This window comes from Macrobrachium nipponense, chromosome 35 (assembly GCF_015104395.2).
Source record: "Macrobrachium nipponense isolate FS-2020 chromosome 35, ASM1510439v2, whole genome shotgun sequence".
Taxonomy (NCBI): Eukaryota; Metazoa; Arthropoda; class Malacostraca; order Decapoda; family Palaemonidae; genus Macrobrachium; species Macrobrachium nipponense.
Window position 1 is genome coordinate 37,760,629 of NC_061096.1, and position 25,044 is coordinate 37,785,672.

The 25,044-nt window shown below is 36.3% G+C and overlaps 1 protein-coding gene across 2 annotated transcripts in view; it reads left to right on the forward strand.

Annotated features, from left to right (window-relative positions):
* LOC135208644 (vacuolar protein sorting-associated protein 26B-like) overlaps positions 1-8,335 on the forward strand; it is a 103,884-nt gene extending 95,549 nt beyond the window's left edge. For both annotated transcript variants that reach the window (XM_064241030.1, XM_064241031.1), the window contains exon 9: positions 250-8,335. In XM_064241030.1, the coding sequence (XP_064097100.1) occupies positions 250-450 (201 nt within the window). In that variant the 3' untranslated portion in view covers positions 451-8,335. The remainder of the gene's footprint in view (positions 1-249) is intronic.
* The last annotated feature ends 16,709 nt before the right edge of the window (positions 8,336-25,044 follow it).

The window sequence follows — 25,044 nt, forward strand, 5'->3', positions numbered from 1 at the left end:
ATACATATAATATATACATACGTACATACATACACATACTTACATACATACATACATATATAAAACTGATTGGTTTGTATGAAAATCTGCAATTTTATGTCATAAAACTTAATGTTGCTATTTTAGAAAAGTTTCCACACAGGTAACACTGTCTTCTGGAAAGTTTGAAGAAAGAATACGTATGGGAAATGTTGTTGTATTTTTGAAGAAATCTTGTTTTACATTTCTAAAGTAATTTATTTCTTGCAGCCTTCTGAAGAGGAAGTCATAACTCCCAAACTACCATCGCCTCCCACAGAACCCCCAAACAGTATTGACTCGCCAGAAGATGAGTTTTTAGAAGCCCAAGCTGGTTCCCTCTCCGAAGAAGACAATTTAGAGGATGACCAGGAACCCCCAATGAAGGCATCTTCTGGGGTGTCACAAGAGCCTGTTCCTGTTGCTCAGTAGTGGATGGAGGTTGACCTCTTCTTCATCTTCATTTACATTCTTGAGTTGGATGCAGGAGGGGAGGTGGTATGGAGGTCCACATTTAGGGTTTAGGTAAATCTTTTATTTTTGTGTTGTTACGACATTTGACATAAATTTTATCTTGGTAAATAGTAAATAAAAAACACTACAGAGACCTTGAAAATATTAGTGTAATGAATTGTTATAAACCCCACAAATATTTGATGTAACTACTTTGGAATATGATGAGAACTATACATAGCATTGTTACTACCCTTCTTATAATAAAGATGAAAATATAAACTCTCGTTTCCTCTTCTAGATGAAGATATTTCTGGGATTATTTTTTTTCTCTACTGCTTGTTATCTGCAAGCAGAGAGATCTTAATTGTTTTTTCTTTGGTTTGTTAAGTTATATGCTTCATTCTTTATTAAGTAGTAATTGATGAATTGCATCTTTTTGGTGTCCTGTATTCCCTGATAATTTCACTAGGATGAATGAGGCTTTTCTCTTATGATTTAAAGGAGCTTTTTTAAGATAATCTACAAATAGGGTTTACATTTTCACACATATTATCTCATGTTTGAAAGTCTATTTATTGTATTTAAAATCTCACCCATACCCCTTTATAACTGATTTCTTGAAGTGATAGAAGGTGCTTTTTAATTGTTTAAGCATTCGGGGAGTTTCATGTGTCTCCAATTCATTAATGTCTGTATTTAAACTTGATTAGCATATTAGACTGATGTTGGAAAATACTGCAACAGGGTATTCAGAGTTTACTTGAAAAGCAACTGAGAATTTTCCCAGTATCCAAAATAACACTCTCTCTCTCTCTCTCTCTCTCTCTCTCTCTCTCTCTCTCTCTCTCTCTCTCTCTCTCTCTCTCTCTCAACTAGTTGAGTAATATCTAGTTTTGATACACATTGCATGGCAGGCCCTGCCTTGTATGTTGACAGTGTTTACTTTTGTGAGAAGTGCACCCAAGGCATATATTATTTGAAATGTGGGTGAATGTAACTTTTCTTTTTAATAGACTACCTTTTAAAAGTTGAGTTAATGATCATAGTGTGGTTTCACAAGTCATATCTTAGTAAAAAAGAAAAATTATGCTTTAAAAGTATGGTGTGCTTGAAGAACTAGCATTGGTAATGAGAAACTTACAGCTATGTATTATTTTTCGTGGAAGATCACCAAGTGGCAACTTGCAGTACAACACAATGATTATTCTCTTTGGAGTGGAAAAATATTAACGTTATACCTCATATTAAGATCATACAATATTTGTTTCAGAATCTTGCAATTGTATCTTTCATATATGCATTTAGGTAAATCATTTTGCCAGGTAGTTGATGAAATTTTAAGTTGCAAGTGATTCAAAGCAGTTTTTGCAAGTTAGATTACTCTTTATGGCAATTTTATAGACGGTTGTAATTAATAGAGATCTGAGATCATGTCTAAACATGCAAAAGGAATATGTGGTACAAAAGCTTTAATGATGGTGATGTTGATTGACTGTAAGTTATTTTCTCAATTTTTGTGTCGTAGAAAGACTGCAGAGGAGGTAACACTTCTCATGTTAAGAAATTGAAAATACAGTTAATGTATTCAGTGCATTTAAACAATGTAGTTGCTGTAGTCCTGGAATTGTGCCATAGTTCATTGGTAGTGCTGCAATGATTTGTGCCATGTTACCCTGTTCATTTTTAGGAGCACATCCTGAAAGTATGTTGCTGTATCCTTTTTTTCTTCTTCTGTATAGTTTCTCATTATCATTTAAACTAATTTCCTCAGACATACCTGCCACTCAAGTAGTTGAGTAATTTTTTTTTTTTTTTTTTTTGGTGAATGTGTCTATGATGCAATCATGATATTCTTGCACTAAGCTTCTATTCTGTGAGGTATCAAGAACTTTATGTATTCTGCTATCCAAATTGCACATAACCTTTAGCATCCTGGAGACTGTGTTTTGTTTTAGGAGGTCTGTATAGTTGAGAGAAAATGTTGAATTTGCAGCAATTAATTTGCCCCAGAATTGAGAGAAATGCCTCATTTTTCCAAGAGTGTACTGCAGTCATTCCATGTAGCTACATCCTCATTCATTCTCCGTTTTGCCAGTAGCTCGCACCTTTTCTACATGCTTTGGCTTTAGCCATTGTGTGAAAAATAACTGCAATATAGGAAGCATGGATAACATACTTTGACGTAATTTTTATATTTTTTTTTTTGCCATGTATAGTATATGTTGTTGTTTAGCTATGTTAGTGATTTATCTTTACAAAAAATGACAAAACTCATGTTTTTTTTTCTTAACCTTCAACTCTAGGGTGAATGATCATTATTAGTGCAGTACTGATTTTCTTACAGTTACACTTCTTTCCACAATCCTTTTAAAAGTTTCTCCATTTATGCCACAGTTTTGAAAGTTCCATTCTATGTAACAATTTAGTGAGAATGGTTGAATATCTATTTAGTTGTGAGGTTTTTGAGTCAAATATTTGAGTGGCTCTAATTGCCTTTTATTTCAAAATTTGCCATATTTTCTTCAAAGCTCTCATTAGGGTATTTGACACTTTTTTTTTTTTGCTGACAATAACCACAGGTTTTACAGGATAAAATTCAGGCACCTTGTTTATTAAAGAATCTGGAATGATTGCTTTCAAAGAGTCTCTGGTATTTGTCCATAGTCTTGTCATTCATTTGGTTAAACATACAACTTCTGTTTGTAGATTTTTTTTTTTTTTTTGTTGAATGTATATTTGATTAACATTTTGTCATTTCATGAAGGATGGTTATGAAAACAAACGATAACAATGCAGAAGAATATTGTAAGTCATCACAGGGAATATTTGTCCTTATTTCTTGGAATGTACCATAATTTTACTATTTTATTGATTGATCTGTACAGTATTTAGAATATTTAAAAAACTAAATTTGACTTCACAGGGTCAGATGCTATTGTGGCAGCTTGGTCGTTATTGATTAGTTTAACCAGACCAATGAATTGAAATTTACATTTACAGGACTGGGTAACTTGACTCCAATAAGTTTTGTGTTATAATGTGAATATTTTCTTGTAAGCTTTATATAATTTACCACTATTATCCTTGTTTCAATCATATCACCAGATATTTTGTTACTGTTTTTAATATATGTAACTTCATTTCCTCTGATGAACATATCTATATTTCATTGCATCATGTTAGTAATTTATGTTGATATGGTATATTTATAGTCATTTTTTTATCAAGACACAGACTTGAATTATAAGAAACTGGTAACATTACAAAACTCTCTCTCTCTCTCTCTCTCTCTCTCTCTCTCTCTCTCTCTCTCTCTCTCTCTCTCTCTCTCTCTCTCTCTCTCTCTCTCTCTCTCTCTCTCTCTCTCTCACACAAGAAGGTACAATTTTATGCTATTCTGTGTATCAATTGAAATGGAAAACACTCAGGACTAATATTAAAATCAAATTTTAACTCCACTCTCTGTAGGCTCATCTGTAAATTTTTTTGAAGCAATTGGATTCATTTCATTACCTATTTTTTTTATTTGTTAGATGTCTGTGATCGATAATCCATGTTTAAAGCAAACATCCAACATTCTAATCACAATGTGAATGAACTATTGAAGGTTCCCCATGCTAAATCCAGCTCTCTGTTATGTAGTCATCTTTCTTATTTGAGCAGTTTCTGTTGTAATGGTTAATATATCTCCATTTTATGACTTAGAATTTGTTCTTATATCATTCTTTTTTGGAGTACAAGAGGGATTACGATTGCAAGTGGTAGGAAGTCATCAATGGTGTATAAGGGCATTCAGTATTGTTTGTAAACACAGGTGATGATAAACCTGAATCACTTCTAAGAGGTAAAAGTATATTTTGTGGGATAACATGAATAGAGGGATAACTTAAAACAAGAAGGGCCCCCCTAAAATGAATAAACGTAAGTTATGCTGATAACATCAAAACAAGATATTTCATTAAAGTTACACCTGTCATTCAGTAAGTGATATGGGGTTTTAGAAATTTCAAACAAAAAATTTATGTAGTGTTTCATTACTTATAAGGGTAACATAATTGCCTGATTTTGCAAAAAGTTTTCATATACTATCCATATGCTTTTGATATATGAAATGGATTAACCTGGAACTCTTTCCTTATGGTATTACTTTGAAGATAAGCTCCAGCTCTGCAGGGTAGTGCTCACACCACAAGGACCTTGAAGTCAAGCTTTGTAGTAAAAATGTGAAAAAGTTTTAGAAAGTTATATACGTGCTATAAACTTTTGCTGGAAGATTTTAAAGGTAAAGATTACCAAGCATTCTGTTTCAGTACTCCATGACTTGCTTAAAGTTGGTAACTTTAAAGGATGAAAGGATGGTCCATGGTAGTTTTGTCTTTTTTGGTATTTCAGTGCTTAATTGGGAAAGCTTTGTTGATTTATAAGAAAGAGAGAAAATTTTGAACAAGTAGCTTGCCATTTTTATGATTTCAGTTAAATTTCTGTCCTTTTCTCAACTTTGATTGTAACACCTTTGCTGTTTTTGAGGTACATGTGTTTCATCAGATGCTTTTTTGTTAGTCATTTGTAAGATTGTATTCTCGTATCCTTACTGATACTTGGATCAAATAATATGCTGTATATGCAACAGGTGTCAGCAAGCATTTATGCTAATATATAGTTTTACTTCACACATTTCTAAAGAGAATTCATTGTGGTCAGGATTAAGTGTAAAGGTTTTAATTTGAGTTGATCCCATTTAGTGCTGGATTCTCTATTAATATGACTCATCAAGACAGGCTGTCTCTCTTGATGAGTCTTCCTTGTATTTTGTAAATATATGAAGGTACGGTTTTTTATTTTTTAAGTGTTTTGGGGCGAGCTTTTGTATAATCTCAGTAAAAATAGAAACATTACCTTCAGGAGTCTTGTTGACGAGACTCACAGTCTTTCGTGATATGCGTAGTGTTATGAGCAGAATATGCACTTAACAAAAGCTTTTCTTATGTGTTAAAGAAAGGTAAGCTTAGTACAATTTCGGCCAACTGCTGCACACTACATTTCATCTGTCACTCATTATACCCACCAGTAGTATTTTCAGTACTAATTTTTTTTGTTTTCTTCTTGATCTGTCAACTGCTTCTGTGATCCAGTAACCCTATTGTGTAATGTTGATGAATGTTTGACCTTACAAATTTTTGAGTGGTAGAGGTAATATAGGAAAGAAGGTTCTTTATTGCACATAAAAAAACTTTGCTTTTTGAATTTTACAACCAAGATCATTTGTAGCCATTTTTATTTTATTTTTGCAACAGGAACCGATTCTGTGAATTTTAGAAATGCACACAGCTTTGAATATATTGGCACAAGCTTATTATTTATAAATAAAGTAAAAAATCTTGCAAATTGTATGCATACTTTGTAAAGTATATGTTTTTTCTATTGTGCTCTGACTGCATGTTGATTTGTTGTGTTTGACATTCATTATGATTCAGTTGTATAAATCTTATTAGGCTGGCTGAATGGAGATGATGCACTTTCACAAGATTTGTAAGATCGATGTTTTGTACTTCGATTATATTTTCTTTAGAATGCGTAATGAGCCTTTTTCAGTGTTACTAACAGTCAATGATAATGGAATTTGAATATATATAGGTGGACTTATTCATGCAAATGATACCAATGTATTTTTTCTCTGTTGTGAAGAGAAAAAACAGTGTAAATACATTAAACACTTGATTATGGAGTTCATTTTTTTTTATTTATTTTTATACGTTGATGGTACTATTTGGACATTGGGATAGTGGTAACATGGAAGTTTGTTTCTTGTTATCATATGCAAGTTACAGAATTGGATTTTCAGTTTGTAAATAATGATGAAATCTGTTATCTCAAGGATTAAGTAATGCCTATGTGATACCTGCAATGAGTTTAAAATGTGTATGGTTTATTTATTAGATGGGCCAAGTTTATTTGCATGATTACAAGGGTCTAAAAGTTAAAGTAGTTAAGAGTAAGTAAATGACTTGTGAAAGTGTGATGCTCTCTCTCTCTCTCTCTCTCTCTCTCTCTCTCTCTCTCTCTCTCTCTCTCTCTCTCTCTCTGGAATCAGTTGTCCAGCACTGTACTGCCTGTCAGAATTATAGAATTATTTCTTATTGATTATACTGTATGGGTTCATTTGATATCATTGCAAACTATGCTTTAATTATTTCCCACCTGAATGTCATGATCTGATTTAATCCACTATTTTATTTTCCTCAAGTAACAATAAATAAAGAATCTGATATGAAAAAAAAAAACAGTATTACCCCAGGTGCAACTTATTAAAAGAAATCACTGTAACATAGAGTACAGCCTTGTGGCTTTTCTCTTCACAAAATATTTCATTATGCTTTGCACTGTCATGGTTGACATACAAGACTCAATCCAGGAATAGGTAGTCACACTAATAGACTTTGTTAGATTAAAAGATGGCCTTATTTGCAAATACTGTAATGCAATACTGACTATGTATCATAGTGTACTTATCTCTTGCATTTGTTGCAGTCTGATGTTCTTGTGCATCCTTTTCTATCTTTTTTTGTACCTTGTTATGAACTTTATTTGCAGTATCCTTTGCTACCACAGTTTCATTATGCATACCTCTTATACACTGACATGTAGTGCATCTACATGTATTGTAAATATTTACACTTGATCATTAATTTTGTTTCATATACTTACTCTTACCTCAGTGCATAGGCAATGTTTTTTTTATGAGAAAAAGCTTTCATGTTGAAAGTTACCTTTTGATCTGTCACCTTCTCACTTGTAATATATCTCAAAAAACTTCACCATTGGGTTCATATGCTTTTACCATTAGCATGAATGGAGAAAGCCATGCATTTCAAAAGATCTCTTTCAGAGTGAAGTAACTTTCTCTCATAATTCAGGCCTAACTTGATTTTCAAATAGAGGGATTGTATTAGAGGAAGCATTTTGTACGATAGACTTTCTTGCTGCCATCTCATCTTATAACTGGTTTTATAATAATGAATGTTTCTCTGCACTTTTGTGAAATAAGTTCCAGTTTGCCTTGGGTGATATAATGATTTTGTACCCCTCTTTATTTAAAAAATAATACCATTTTGTATGTTGACTTGTTTGCTGTTATATTGAGGTTGATTATAGGCATATGAACTTTATGAATAACTGGATGATTTCAATTGGTGATACATATTGGCATCAAGAAGTATCAGGAATTTTTTAAATGTATTTAAAATGTTTTTGAAATGAAAACCTTATGATAAAATGGTTTTCTTCAAATTAGTACTTGATTGCAAGATTACATAGTAACCAGTCCAGATGATATATTTTTTCAGCAGTGATCCAAGACAGCAGGTTTTGGTTATCAAGAGTTTTTTTTTTTTTTTTTTTTAAACCAAATGTGAGGGAGACTTTGGCCGGGAAAGTTTTGTGAAATGCACCTCCAATCCTCTAACAACAGAGAAAGAGGAAATGTATATTTTTGGGGTGTCTGAAACCATTTTAATCTTTATAGCATATACTTATTTTTATGTTCACTGACAGTAAGTAGGCCCATGTACTCGCTGATGCTGGCAGATAATAAAGTGCCATTTTCAAAAGATAGTTTTTACACATTTTTGATGTACAGTTGACCACCACCTGTTGATAACCTTCCCTGAATCCACGGTCAACACTTTGTACACTGACCCTCAATGACTAGGGGGAGGAAGTGTTGTTGACTAATACATAACAGTGCTTCACTCACTGCTGTCAAATTCATTATATATACTTTATGATGGATAATACTTGTATAAAGACCTTTGTGTATAGATACATCTCACTGGATGAAAATAAATTCTTATAAATATGGTAATCTTTGTTTTGCTAATCCTCTGAATTTTTTTTTTTTTTTTTGTATTTAGTATTTTAGAGGAAAAACTATAAGCATGTATGTTAAACAAACTTGTAGAAATTTCCAAGTCTTCACCCACATTTATGTGTTAACCAGTCGCTTCATATTTTGTGAGTGCAGAGTTGTTGAGGGCTCTGTCAATAATTCCCCAAGTCTTATTCTGGTAGGTTTGTCAGTGGTGGTATCAATCCATTTTAATTATTTGTAGATGAATTCCATACTGTCCATACACCATTTTAATGAAACCATTTCCTTCTTGTCATTAAAAGGTAAACACATTAGTGGATGCTTGATAGCACTGGTGTATTTTCCCATGTTTGCAGTCACAATTTCCTGAGACAGTCTTTTTGTCTTGCAGGCTGAAGAGAGAGTGGTCAGTCATAATGCATCAGTAAGAGCTGAATGGCCTTTGCTGCCCCAGTGCTTGGTGTTACACATAAACTTTATAAAACCAACCAATCATAATGCATCATCTAGTGAAACCAATTGGGAACCAACTACTGTACAGTATTCTCTACTTTTTGTGAGGTTCTAGCATGGAGAACAGTGCTAAAACAATATCTACACCTATTTCGCCTAACACTTGACAATTTATAGTCATCGCGTCTACAAATAAGTAACATCTTAACGTATTGGACTACTACTGTACTTACCAGGTACTATTCAATTACCATAATTATTTGCTTGGCTACCAATTTCAGAAGTCATACATTTGTAAATAGATCTGAATTGAATGTTAAGTGTAAAGTACAGGTTGATTTAGGTTAGGAATCGTGTGGAATATCAGTTAGATGTAACTATCATGTAAGATATTTCGAAAATATTAAAAGTGTGGGCTAAATGTTACTAAATGGACTTGAGTACTGGAAAGACCAGAGATCCAAGGTGTCTTAATGTGTTGAGATAATACTGTACTGTAATCCTGTTTTTCTATTCAACTCATCAGTCATAGAAGCCTAAATTGTGGTTGTGATATCTCCAAACATGCCAATTATGAACTCAAAATGACAAAAAGAAGTAGAATAGCCAAGAGAGATTGGATTTACTTGCACACCTGTGAAATATGTGTTGGTAATAGTTACTTCCGAACGCTCTCTCACTATTGCCCGCTTCTGTGCAAGATCATCGCCAACTTTGCTTCAGCATTTTTGAAGTCTGATTCTACCAATTTCTTATCAATCATTTTAATTTCATTCAGTCACAAGCCAACTTAACCTGAAATAACCACCAGCAAAACTGGAAACAAAAATAGCACCAGAAAAGGAAAACCTTAACCCCATAAATGCTATGTGAAGATTCATGCAGTTTCAGGCCCGTATATTTACTTTCTCTCTCTCTCTCTCTCTCTCTCTCTCTCTCTCTCTCTCTCTCTATCTCTCTTTCTCTCTCTTCTCTCTATCTATCTCTCTCTATCTCGCTCGCTCTCTGTATAGATATAAAATATATATAGATATATATATATATATATATATATATATATATATATATATATATATATAGCCCAGCCACCCGGAGTACATAACGCCCCGACTTTGACCCTTTATAACTCTGAAAATATTAACAGACCGGGATGAAACTTAGGCTTTAGAGGTTTCCCAATAAGGTCTCTAATCTTGTCAAATTTAATCGAATTCCGTTGAGTCGTTCCGGAGATATCCGGATACCGATTTTTGGAGTCCAGGTGTGGTAGAGGATGGGCAGATGAGGGACCCAACATATCTTATTTTCTTGTGTGAGAATTTGCCCGTTATCTAGTGTAACATTATTCTTTCTTTCTTTTTTTATCTATATGAAAATCATGTCTCCTTTTTCCATTATTATATTTCCAATTGCTATAATATTTTGGAAATTTAATGTATTAACAAGACCCATTTCTTAATTATTTTTTATCTACGGCAGTCGTTTTACTCCTGATTTGTTTTGTTGTTTGTTTGTATGGTGCTTTTACGTTGCATGGAACCAGTGGTTATTCAGCAACGGGACCAACGGCTTTACGTGACTTCCGAACCACGTCGAGAGTGAACTTTTATCACCAGAAATACACATCTCTCACTCCTCAATGGAATGGTAGAGAATCGAACCCGGGACCACCGAGCTGGGACGCAAACACCATACCAACCACGCCACTGAGGCGCGCTGCTACTGATTTGGTCCTGTTGTCACTGTCATGAATGATCGCCAATCTTGGGAAGTTTGCAGTAGCGAGCGGATGCGAAACGCAGCGTACACTGTTCTCGACAACTGTTAAGTTTTCCTCTTCAGTAACCTCAACCAAAGGTGTAGGTGCAGTATTAATGCAACAGGGAAAAACAAGAATGAGAGCAGTAAATTATGCAAGTAGAGTTTTGAATCCTGCAGAAACATATTATAGCACTACCGAGCGAGAGTGCTTAGCTCTATATTTGGGTTTACGAAAGTTTAAGCATATTTTGCTAGGACATAAAGTCAATGTACTTACAGACCACAAACCCATATGTGATCTATTTAAGAAAAGAGCTTTCACAAATAATATGAAATTTAACAGATGGCTTACAAGTGTCTTAGAATTTGCCCCAGAGTTTAGATATATCCCAGGTAGATATAACACTATAGCAGATGCATTGTCAAGATCGCAAGAAAAAAACTGAGAAACAAATCACAACTAATACCTTCTGCTTTAGTTGTCAGATCTTAGATCTAGATTTGGAAAGAGTTCAGATCGAACAACAAAAGGATGCTAACATTAGAAAAATAATGGGTAGATTAATGCAAAATGAGGATGATCAGTCTGAATTTCAGTTAATCAATGGAATTCTATATAAAACATCAGAAGAACAGAATGCTTGTTCACGTTTGTATGTACCTAACACACTAACCCAAGAAGTTTTAGAACAAACACACTCTTACAAGTTGTCAGGACATCCTGGAATAATAAAAAACATGTAGAACGGTCACTAGAAACTATTTTTGGCTTAATTGCAATGAAGATGCTAAGAGATTTGTTGAGAATTGTCATATCTGTAACGTACACAAGGGTAACGTAAATGTAAAGGCCCCTCTTGAGAAATATCCATCAGAATTAACTCCATTTCAAGTAATTTCAATGGATTTTGTAGGTCCATTTCCAAACACAACTAGAGGTAACCGTCAGATATTAGTTTTCATAGATTACTTGACTAGATATGTTGAGATAATTCCAGTAAGAAATAGAGAAGCAACCACTGTAGCAAAAGCTCTGAATAATTACTAGACATTCATGTCCTCAAACACTATCCGATAATGCAAGAGAATTTACTAGTGACATTTTAAAGAAGTTGTGTGAGTTTTATGAAATTAAAAAGTGTCAGATTACAGCTTATAAACCAAGCTCTAATGGAGCAGTTGAGAGAACAAATCGTAAGATAAAGGATGTACTGAAAACTTTAGTGACTCTACAGACTGAAGATTGGGACTTAACTCTTGAAGACGTACAGTTCACCATTAATAACACTGTAAATGAATCTGTTGGGGAAACCCCACACTTTTTTGTTATATGGGTATCAGAAAGGAATGCCAAATAATCTGTTAGATGATGCAACTCCACCCAGACATACTTACAATTACGAAGACTATGTTGCATGGAAGACAAATGACTTTCGAGACAGTTAAAGGTAGAGGGGCTCGATTAAAGGAGTTACATCAAAAGTCTAGTAAGTATTACAATCAGAATTCAACAGTTTCAGATTTAAAAATAGGGCAACAAGTATATGTGCTTAACCAAAGTGAGTCCTAAATTCCAAGGTCCATATAGAGTAATAGAAAGGTTAAAGTTAAATAAAATTAAGCTAATGCATGAATCAACTTTAAATGAAACTGTTGCCCATTGGAACCATATTAAAGTAGTCCATTCCGACATTTGTTCAGAAGAACATTTAAAAGAATTTAAAGATTTAAAGGAGTCAAGCAGTAAAGAAAACAGTAACGTAAATGCTTCCCATACTTCATCACCATTAGTGACTCCGAGATACAATTTAAGGAAAAGATAGGACCAAGTGCAATGGTCAATAACATTGTTGTATAAGGTCTACTGCTTAGAATGTATTTTGCAGGAAATGGATTTCACTATGGCTCATGGTGAGTGATATCTGCATCTCCCTCTTGCAAATCAAGAAGGGAGCAATCATAAAGGATCACGGTCAAGTCAAGCTGATACACGATATTGCAGTAGTAAAGATTAACATAACCACCGTGGATCGGCAACAAGAACAATTAAGAGAACTACTTAATGAGCCTAAAAGTGTCATAGATAGTAACCAAAATAATTCAATTCTATTGAAACTCAGAGAGGATATCAGCCAGGTTTTACCTATGAGAATTAGTAAGCGTTCACTTCTTCCATTTATAGGTACAGCATTAAACACTTTGTTTGGTGTGGCCACTGATACTGATGGAGATAAAGATAGAGCTAGAATAGAAAAGTTAGAAATGTGGGCAGCTGAACGAGGTACCATTATGAACAAGGTAATTGATGAGGCTAACAAAAACCAAGAGTTGATTAATAAACTGAAGGACTTTGTTAACAGCGTTAGCTCAAAATATTACAACTGCATAGTTCTAAACTTGTGAACCAATTAATGTTTGAAACAGAGTAATTTTTGTTAAACTATAAGGAACTTCTGAACGCCATTATGATGTCTACAAAGAACATTTTATCACCATACCTTATCAGTCCTAGTGAGTAAAGGTGTATGTTAGATCACCACTTCAAGCCGCTTGTGCGCGATGTCCTTACTTATTATAGTTTAATAACAGTTAAAAGGGTTTTTGATCACATTGTTTTAGTTATACCATTTAACAATAATGAAGTTAATAACTTGATATTCATTTACCCTTTCCCAATGTTAGTAAATAACAAGTTAATTGTTTTGAACCAGGACATAGTACATTTTGCATTGCAACAGAATTCCCTCCTTTTAGTACAACTAAGTAACAAAGATTTTGATGATTGTATCATGCTTGAAGCCAACGAGTTTGTTTGTAATATACAGAGTTTTTATGAACCATTTAACAAGTTGTATTGCATAGATGATCTGATTAATGACAGAAATGGTGAGAATAACTGTGATTATATCCCTTACAATCATGATTGCAAGGCTCAAATACTGTATAATGAATTATTAGTGTTTTCACAAAACCCAGTAACAGCTAAAGTCACTTGCAAAAATAATCAATCACAAATAATGTTTAATAACATCAAATCCTTTGTGACATCTTGTGAAGTAATTATTTTGAATTATTTGTACTACAAATCTACCATTTTTGCTACATATACATTGAATTTATCTAGCCACATAAATCATTTTGAAAATGTCAAGGATTTCAAATTGTCCAAACATGAGTTAGAATCATTCAACAAACTTGAAGAAGCTAACCATTTTTTCCATGTGTACAAGACTGACTTCACCCATCATGTCAATGGTAAATGTTGTTTTGTTAGTACTCACCATACTAGCTTTCATATGTATTGTCAGAGTGTTAGTTATTAACAAGCTCAACACTATTAAGGCTTTGCTTAATAATTTGCCTTCAGGTAACTGATGTTCTAACGTTGTTGTACATATTGCCATTTGTGATTACTTTCAACATTGGATTTTTTTATGTATAAGTATTTTTTGAAAAACTTTGCTATTATTTTAGGCCAATGCCAGTAGGTGGCCGAGTATTGTTAGGAAGACAGAAGTCTGTGTGAAAAATTATGTAAGAATATTAGCTAGGGAAATCTACTAGTAGAGTTACAGTAGATGAAGGCGAAGGAGAGGTAGAGAGAGTGGTAGAAACAGAACGCAAACGTAGTTGTTTGAAAAGTGAGACTCCTAAAACCAGCGCCTTCGACACAACAAAAAGGTTATGATGAAAGTTGAAAATCTGAACTTTGACACCTCAATTGGGTGGTTACGATAGATTACGACAACCACTAAGATTCGCACTGGGGTGGCACCGGAAGCTGGAGGAACCAATTATGAAGAAGTAGGATGTTCTCCAGTAACCAAGAAGGAGGAGTCTGAAATTCAGGAATAGGTTCAGAGCTCATTTGGAAAGCATAGAAAAGTTAGTTAGGAACTCAACTCTGGACGCAAAGCATGTGTCGGTTGATACTCTGTACCCTGTGAAAAATTGTGTGTTTGGACGGTGAATTTGTGTGTATTATAATAATAATTAAGATAAACAACTTGGTGTTTAACTTGCCAAGAATCCAATGATACGTATCCATGCCAAAGCCTCCTGAGAGAATGGATCAATGAAAAGAATTAAATAAATGAATTAAGAAATCTGCAAGACGTCCAGAATCTTTCATTACTCTACAATATATAACAATAAGTTCCTACGAGAGATCGAAACACAATAGCCAAGTAAAATAGATGAAAGATATCCCATATAACAAAACTAAAAGAAAAGCAAATACAAACCAAAACTACAAAAGAAAAAGACTGATTAATAACAAAGAGAAATAAAAAAAAAATCTTACACTCCCAAGTTAAGAAATCTAGTATCACTTGCATCTGTTGTGATTGGTGCTTTTACATCCGTCTATCAACAGAATTTTACGTTCTTTGTTGTGGCTCTTAGTGAGTGCAATAGTATTTGTAGGTAATGCATGTTTATTATAGACACCCCGTTATTAGCGACTGTTCTCACTGCTGCTGGAAAGTTTAATCCTTCCATCTTTGGGTCCTGAAAGCCTAGAACGAAGTTTTTTTTCTCAATTCCACTTTGATCCAGGTTCATATATAGCTGATATTGCGCTCAATTTCCTTCTTTGTTTTTCTTATAGGTCTAAATCCCGAAGCTTTAATGACCTGTATTGTAGTACTATAAAGTTCCTATGTCTCTGTAATCTTAGGCCTATTAGCGTCTAGTTTAAGTTTTTTTTATGCAATGATCTTTCAAAATTTCTCTTACAACTATAGCTTTAAAAGTAGCTATTTTTTTTTTAACCAACCTAGAGCCAATTTAAAGATGAAACATTTGATCAATGTAAGGAGGTAGTTCTGGAGGTCAAGGAAAAAACACGATGACGTTTACGGAGCATAAAATGCAACCTTACGAAATGTCATCTGTTTTACTCTTTTCATGTCTTCGTGTATAGGTTAAACTTATACTTCGATCAAGAAATCCAAATGATGACCCTAGAGGAGTTGGTGATCATGTACCAAAAGAGAAGCTAAAATCACAGTATATATATTATGGTAATAATCTCTGGTGGCCATCTAGACTAAAGCTGCTGCTGTTGCTACTGCTGCTCTCTCTCTCTCTCTCTCTCTCTCTCTCTCTCTCTCTCTCTCTCTCTCTCTCTCTCTCTCAACCCGGTTGATTTTATTGCAGCTTTATTTTTTGTTATTGTGAAAAAGAAACGAGACAAATAAATGAAAAATGACAGGAACTAAAAAGGGGGGACGATCAGCTAAAGCATTTGAAACTACAAACTAAAACGAGCGAAGTATAATGGCTGTTGACTTATTGCGTGCCTTCTAAAAAACAAATCATATCTCTGCTAATTGTATAACTGAAGAGTTGTACCTTCTTTGAGAGAGAGAGAGAGAGAGAGAGAGAGAGAGAGAGAGAGAGAGAGAGAGAGAGAGAGAGAGAGAGAAACTACTCTGAATTACGGCGGTTCAGTCTATTTGAGCAAAAGGATGAAAAGACAGTATTTTAAAACCCAGGTGAGTGAAGGGACGTCCCTGTGTTAAACTGCGCCCTCTGATGGCTGAAAAGGGTGGTTTTGAAAGAGGAGACTGTTCTAACAGAAAGACCTCTGAGCTCCAAAATTCTAAGTCTGGGCCAGCGAAGACCTGATACCACGTATCCCAGACCACACTCCGAACAAGTACATTATGCAAATGAACGATAAACGACACACGAATTTAGGTCTACAGGAAGAGTGGGTGTCTCCCTTAATAGTAATCTAACTGCAAAGCGGTTGGCAAAAACAAACATGAAAATTGCGTTGAAGTATTTCATATAACTTTTTCAGACCATATAGCTACTATGACCAAGGTAAGATCATTTAATGTATTTTTACATTATTATTAGCAGTAATGGGCACCGATCGTTTGAGAAATTTTTCAGAATTTCGTAAAATATAAATGTGGTGTAAGATTTTCAGTAAAATAAATCTGGAGGAAAATCAGGTCTTGATGAAAAAGTTTAAAATCAGAACAAACATTGTAAGCTTTATTTATCATATTGCGGAGAAAAATAGGTATTTTAATCCCAAGCCCTTATGTAGTACTACTTTACCTGTCAATAGAAGCTTCAGATGTATTTCTAAACATCCAAAAATGAAAACTTATTATCCTGTTCTGTTTCATAAATAAAAGAAATGTTAGGGTGACGAGAATATTTGAAGTACTCATTGGTTTTCGATCAGTTCTCTTTCCCTTTTTCAAACACAATGAAAATGCTCTCTAACACTCCCCTATTAATACATATATGTTGAACAAGAGGAATAATACTGTAACATAATAATCCCTATGCGCTACAACATTTGAAACTACAAAATTACAAAATTCTTTCATAATGCCTATAAACTATTAAACAAACCACAAAAACTATCCATAATCCTACATAAGCTAGAACGTTTGGAACTACAAAGGTAGAAAATCCCTTAATAATCCGTAAAGCTAGAGCGTTTGAAACTACAAAACAGTTACAAAACCCTTTTTCATAAGGCCCACAAGCTATAGAGCATTTGAAACTACAAACTACATATAAACTATCAATAATCCCGATAGGCTAAAGCGTTTGATAAAGCACTTGAAACTTCGAAATTACAAAGAAATATTCAGTGTCGATAAGCTAGAACGTTTGGAACTACAGAGGTTTAAAATCTCTTAATAATCCCATTAAGCTAGAGCATTTGAAACTACATAATAGTTACAAAGCCTTTTCATAAGGCCTATAAGCTAGAGCATTTGAAACTTCAAATTATAAAAACATTCATAATCTCTAAAGGCTAGACTACAAAATTACAAAAGTTTTTCATAATCCCTATAAGCTAGAATTTGAAATTACAAAATTCCAAAATCTCTTATCCCTCTATGCTAGAGCGTTTGAAACTACACAAATTACAAAGCCCTTTCATATGGCCCATAAGTTAGAGCATTTAAAACTACATCGTTTGAAACTGTTGCTTACGTCACTAATCGTTGCTTAACGGCACCAACTGACAAGTCCTTTAATGCTGTTTTATATTAATATGACGCTCTTCATTATCTGTGTCTTATCAGAAAACATAACGACATATTCTTAAGACTATAAGATGAAAATGGAACCATGATACAAACATCATTGGGTATAATTTTCAAATTCTTAATACTGAAGTGTTATCAGTTAGTACTTTAATTCTTGGTTATGCGGACGACATCCTGCATTGTAGCCAAGATCAGTGTTGCCGAAGTGCGGAATTTTCGTCTGCTATGCGGAATAAAAAGTCTACGGGGCAGCTATCCAAGTTTGTATGCCTATGCGGATTACACATCTGCATTTTCAGCAGCAATTTCTTCATGACGCATTCATGTAAATTTATCATATACAAATAGCAATATTGTTTTTATACTTTTAAACAATTTCTCATTCAAATACAATATTATAATAGAAAAGACTTCTCAGAATATGACGGTGATATGATTAATATATTATAAAATTATTTCCTATATGATTTAATGAGTTATATACTGATACAAAAATGCTGTTATGCTTATTACAAATTTATCTGTAAATATATCTGGGACAAATAAGAAAGGAAAAAATAATACTTCTCATATGTATATATATGTGTGTATATATATACGTATATAGCTATATGTAATGATGTATATATATATATATATATATATATATATATATATATATAATATATATATAGTATATATATAGGTATACATATAATATTAAGTATGTATATATATATATAATGTATAGATATATATATATATAATATATAATCTATATGTATATGTATATATACATGTTATATACAGCATATATATATATATATATATATATATATTAGATATATATATACATATATGATATATATATATATATAGATATATATAGTATATATATATAGGATGTTATATATATAATATTATATATAATATGTATATATATATTATAACGATTATAATTATATATATTAGGATATATATATTATGTATGTAATGTATATATACATGTTATATACATGCATATATATATATATATATATATATACATATCTATATATATATATATATATATATATATATATATATATATATATATATATATATATATTAGTAATGTACCTTAAGTATAACGAAATTTATATAAATCGTTCAAATCCCTATGTGCGAAGTTCATGATCATCATATCCCACGAATAGGTGCAGTAAACAAGTGATCAATTACCTCCACAATCTCCTATGGGAATACAGTTTTTATCGCTAGTAGGTAGTACGCTAAACAAGTGCGATACTCAGTGTTTTCAACGAATGATTTTCAATGCCAGAATTCTCGCTTTTAATTAATTTGCTAGGTACAAAAGTAATGTCCAGAGTTTCAAAAATATATCTTTGGAGCTCACGTTTCATAGACAATGAAACTTCTAATATTATATATACCTGCATCTCTGCAAAACTCGTAAAGATCAAGTGGCAACCTATTATTATGCAGACTAAGTATTCTATCTTCCCAGATCGCCAATCCATTATCATGTCATCTATGACATTTATGTTGAAGTAAAATTAGTAGTGGTCATTATTCAATCTATAGTAGACTAACATCAGCCGTGCATTCAATGTCTAGGCCAGTCCCTTATGACGCTCCTGATTGGCTGTTGATAAGCCAATGACAGGGCTGGAGCGTTCACATAGGCAGGATGTATGTTCCACTTCTCCTGAGGGATGCTTTTGAAAGACGTATCCCTCATGAGAGGTGGAACATACATCCTGCCTATGTGATCTCTTGAGAGAGACAGAGTTTCCAGCCCCGTGATTGGCTTATCAACAGCCAATCAGGAACGTCGTAATGGACTGGCCTAGAAATCAGATGCACCGGTGATGTGAATTTACTATAGTAATATCTGTTTACATCATAATACATTTAAAATAGACCTGAAATTATGTTTTCTTTATGCAGTGAGAAGTTGAGCTTCTATTGTATTTGCACCAATATTTGATTCAGGACCCAGGACAGATTAAAACTTTTTCCCTGGCATATGTCATCATTAGTTTGTTTTCAGTAAGTAATAAAAAATAAGGATAAATCAGACTCCTCCTTCTTTTCAACTGGAGAACACCCTATTTCTTCTTAATTGGTTGAACTTGAACGTCTACTGTTTCCGGTCCCACCCTTGGGCAAATCCTAGTGGGTGTCGTGATCCATCGTAAACACCCATTTGGGGCCTCATCACATTTTGTTGTGTCGAAGGCGCTGGTTTTATGGGTCTCACTTTTCAAACATCCTATTTTGCGTTCAGTTTCTACCTCTCTCTCTACCTCTCCTTCTCCTTCATCTACCATAACTCTACTAGTAGATTTTCCTAGCTAATATATTCCCTACATAACTATTTCTACAGACTTCTGCATTCTTAACAATGCGAGTTTGTATGATTATGAAATGTGCCAGCATTTTCTTGTTTTTTAGTTTAGTGGTCTCAAGACAAAATTAATTAGATAATTAAATATCTTAAATATGGATTATTGTGTCTCAATTGATGAAAACTACTGCACCAGGCAAAAAAAAAAAGTATATGTAACTCTCGTTTCTCTCTCTCTGGTAGAGAAGACGGTTCATTGTTATACTAAATAACAGGTACTGGAGTTGTAGGTGGATGCATTCCATAGCAATAGAAATGATATCCAATATGATAGGTAGGTTACTCGGTTGTATGAACATATATACAGGGTGTTTTGAAATTAAAGCCCCCCCAGCCCCCTCCCCCCCCACCACCCTCAGCAGCATAAACTAAAATTGATATGGACAAAAACAATAGTAATTCAGAACAGGTATTTATTTAAGTTTCTCTTTGAGTATTTGATATTTTGTTGGCCTCCATCTGCCTGTACTACAGCCTGCATTCTTGAGGGGTATAATTTCAGTAAATTGCAAAAAAAGCTGAGACTCAAATTCCATTTCCCTGAGCAATTCGGTCCTTTAAGATACTACCAATATTTTCACACACATTAAGGTCAGGGGAGCTACCTGGAAAATCAGTTGACGAGAAGAAAACGATACCACTGTTTCGAAGCAGCTCCTGTGTCTGAAGAGCCTTGAAACATGGTGCCTTATAATGCAAAAATGTGATATACAGCACTATAACTTCTCTTCTTTCCCCTGTTTGTTTCTAGTTCAAGCGCCAATTTACATAAAGACTTTCTTGGTCTACCCAATGCCTCAGCTATGATGTCTTTTGACTCCTGAAAAAGGACTTCAGCCCTTACAAGATTCTCACTCTTTTCGCGATGACAGTCATATGGATTTTTGTTCCAGTTTCTTTTAACAAAGGATTCATCTCTTTGAATGTATTTAGCTCTCCAGGATGCGCCAGCATCCCTGGCCTCTCTGAGGGTTATAGCCATGGCTGTCTCTAACTCCGTTACTCAGTCTGAAATTACAATAAATGTAAAATGAAAAATGACTTAATAGAAACTTAAGATAATGTACTTGGAGAGCCTATAGCAGAAAACTTCATAACTTTCCATTTGTTCTGTGGAGTGGAGGGGGGGTGGGGGGGGGCCTCTAATTTCGAAACACCCGGTAGTATACTACATAATTAATTAGTCAATGACTGAATACTTGAAAATGGAATTCAAATTTTCATCATGTCTATGAAATTTTCAGTTTTAAAACAATTTGATGATATAGTGTGGTTACACAGAACTTTAGGAGTGCTGCATATTTTATTGGAATACAACATTCTTTAAAACTACTGTGATTCAAATTGACCGTCAGTCACATAACATGGATTCCCTGGAAAATGACTGTGGTTAATCAAAGGTGTGTTTACTTTTGTTCTGTTACTGAATTGGGACTGAATTTAGATTCCAGGTGATTATTAATGGTCGCTGAACCGCATTCATTCAATACAATTCTTATTATTTCTATGTTCTCAAATAATTTTTAATGTGTTACAAGGAGTCTCAAATATTTCCAACGTTGAGAAAGCTGCCTGCATATTATATTAAACATATACGCAACGTCTTACTAAGGTTGCGTTCACACCTAACGCGTCGCGTCGAGTCGCGCTAATTCATGGCTAGTGTCATTTTCGCCTTGAATAGGAATAGGGATGTTAGTGTTTTCTACTTTGTTTTCATATTGCATTTTCATTTCAGTTTACGTTCTCGAGTTATGTTCTAATAAAATTGTACTCCTTTATATCTTTTTTCACTTTTATGTAGGACAAAATGTAATATAATTAAATTTCAGTTCATCTTTTCTTTGTACCCATATGATATACATTGAAAATCTTAAAACTTACCTATAGTTTTTGAAAATGTTTATGATTGAGTAGTTAATTATATATAATATATATATATATATATATATATATATATATATATATATATATATATATATATATATATATATATATATATATATATATATATATATATATATTTCTCTTGATGTTTCGGCTAATTCGTTTAGAATTGTATCTTTTAATTAGTTATCCTGTAAAATTCAATAAAAATGAAACTTGCCATAGAAAAATGGCCATTTTTCCCCTAAGTTGCAATTGCCCGCCTGTAGGTAGTATTGTTTTTCTTATAGACAAAAAGGTAAATAAAGGAAAATCACCAAATTTATTTTAACAGATAAGATTAACAGAAAATCCCGCATGAAGAGAGAGAGAGAGAGAGAGAGAGAGAGAGAGAGAGAGAGAGAGAGAGAGAGAAGAGAGAGAGAGAGAGAGAGAGAGAGAGAGAGAGAGAGATATCAGACAAAGAAGATACGTACTGCAAAAAATCCCTGAGAGTGGGAGAGAGCGATTTCAGCAATTTATAACACCAAGAGACAAGGCAGAGTCAAAAAAATGTTCAGAATATTTCCTGCTATATTTTGATAAATCGAAATATCTCTCGTGGAATATAGAAAATCAACGAAAAATCGAGAGAGAATGAGAGGAGAGTAAGTGAACTGGGTATGTCCAGATATTGTTCGAAATACGGAGAGAAGTCTAGCGCAGGAAACATCGTGTTTATTGTGGCTGCCTATTCACTGGTGAGGTTCTTCCGGCTACTGTTGATGGAGTTGAACAGCCCAAGGAAAAGGAACTGAAGGAGACAATTGCGGCTTGGCGAGACACTATCTGGTGCCAGAGAGAGCAGCAGGTGAACTTGGACAGGATAATTCTTCAGCTGCAACAGAGGCTCGACAACAATGAAGAGACTCAGAAGGCGGGCGGAAGGGAAGGACACACTCGCGTGATCCAGATCACTCAGGAGGTGTTGCAACAGCAGGCCTGGCAAGAAAGGGCCTACTCGCTCGAAGCTGACACGTTGTTCCTGAAGAGGGAGAACGACCAAGAAAAGAGGGAAATTCGGCAACTGGAAGACATGGTCCTCAAGATCACAGATGAAAATCAGCAGCTGATGGAAAAGACAAAGGAAATTAGGGAGAGAAACGATGCCCTATGTGACAGGATAGGGGAACTAACAGTGCGGTTGGCAGAGGCAAACAGCCAGGTTGAGAGGCAAGAGGAACTCGTACGACAGAAGTAGAAAGACCCGCAGTAAAAAAGGCGAAGAAGCGGCGCGGATGGCGAGGCTCATCCAGGAACAAAAGGACGCGACCGAAAAGCGCGAATCCGGCAGGAAAGACGTCGAGGTCAGGTTCGAGCGCCTGCAGAAGGAAATGGAAGACCTCAGGAAGGAGAAGTGTGAAGTTGAGGCTGCGAAACTCAAGAGGAAGGAGCTGACATGCCTTCTAGAGAAAGGAAATGGTGGCTGGAGAGGAAGACCGGTGTCCAGGCCGAAAGGAACGAAAAGCTGGAAGATTAGGTTGGACAGCTGTGAGAAGTGAGGGAGAAATTGGTTTACAACCTGAAGAACCTGCAGGGGAAAAGCAGACGCCTGGAGAAAGACAACTGGAAACAGAAGGAGCAGCTGTTCGTCTTCAAGGAATGGCGCAATCTACAAGGAATGGCACTGGCCTCACAAAGATGGATGAGATGTGAAAAATTTGAGGACAATGTTTGTTGTATGGAAAGTTTAATGTTTATTTGTAATAAGTTTACGTTGTTGATCCTTGAAGGATGTTGAAGTTGCAGGGAAATAGATATGCTAAAATGTTTTCTTAAGAGTTTTATTGATTCATGAAAGGGAAAGGAAGATGGAGGATTGAGGAAAGTGTGAGGAAAATGACAGGCCCGCCACGTGTCCCGTGGCAAGCGGGCATGGCCCACCACATGTCACAGGATTGCAGGGAGAGGCCCGCCACGCGTCCCGGCACGGGTGGGAGAGGCCCGCCACGTGTCCCGGGACTGGCGGGCGGGGCCCGCCACGCATCACGGGACGGGCGGGCAAGGCCCGCCATGCGTCCCAGGACGGGCGGGCGAGGCCTGCCACGCATCCCAGGACGGGCGGGTGAGGCCCGCTACGCATCCCGGGACAGGCGGGCGAGGCTCACCACGGGTCCCGGGACGGGCTGGCGAGGTCTGCCATGCGTACTGGGACAGGTGGGCGGGGCTCGCCACACATCCTGGGACGGGCGGGCAGAGCCCACCATGCGTCCCGGGACGGGCAGGCATGGCCCGCCACGCATCCCGGGACAGGCGGGCGACGCCTACCACGTGTCCTGGGATGGGTGGGCGAAACCCGCTGCATGTCCTGGGAGGGCCGGGGGAGGCAAAGCCCGCCTTGTGTCCCTGGGCGAGCGGGCGAGGACCACCACATGTACCGAGATTGGCGGGAGAGGCCTGCCATGTGTCCCAGGACAAGCGGGTGAGGCCTGCCACGTGTCCCGGGACGGGCGGGCAGGGCCCTCTACATGTCAGGGGGAGGCCCATCAAGTGTCCCGGAACAGGCGGGCGGGGCACGCCACGTGTCCCAGGGCGGGCGGGTGAGGACCGCCACATGTCCCGGGATTGACGGGAGAGGCCCACCATGTGTCCCAGAATGGGCGGGAGGGGCTCTCCACATGTCCCAGGACTGACGGGCGAGGCCTGCCATGGGTCCCGGAACGGACGGGTGAGGTCCGCCACGCGTCCTGGGACGGGTGAGGTCCGCCACGCGTCCTGGGACGGGTGAGGTCCGCCATGCGTCCTGGGACGGGCGGGCAGGGCTCAACCACGCGTCCCAGGATGGGCAGGCATGGCCCGCCATGCGTCCCGGGACGGGCTGGCATGGCCTGCCACGCGTCCCAGGACGGGCTGGCGGGGTCCGCCACCTGTCACAGGACGGGTGGGCGGGGCTCGCTACTCGTCCCGGGACAGGCAGGAGGGGCCCGACACACATCCCAGGACGGGTGGGCGGGGCTCGCTACTCGCCCCGGGACAGGCAGGAGGGGCCCGACACACATCCCAGGACGGGTGGGTGGGGCTCGCCACGCGTCTCCGGACGCGTTCTGGGACGGGCGGGTCCCACCACTCGTCAGGGGACGGGCGGGTGGTGCCCGCTACGTGTCCCGGGATGGGCAGGCAGGGCCTGCAATGCTTTCCGGGACGGC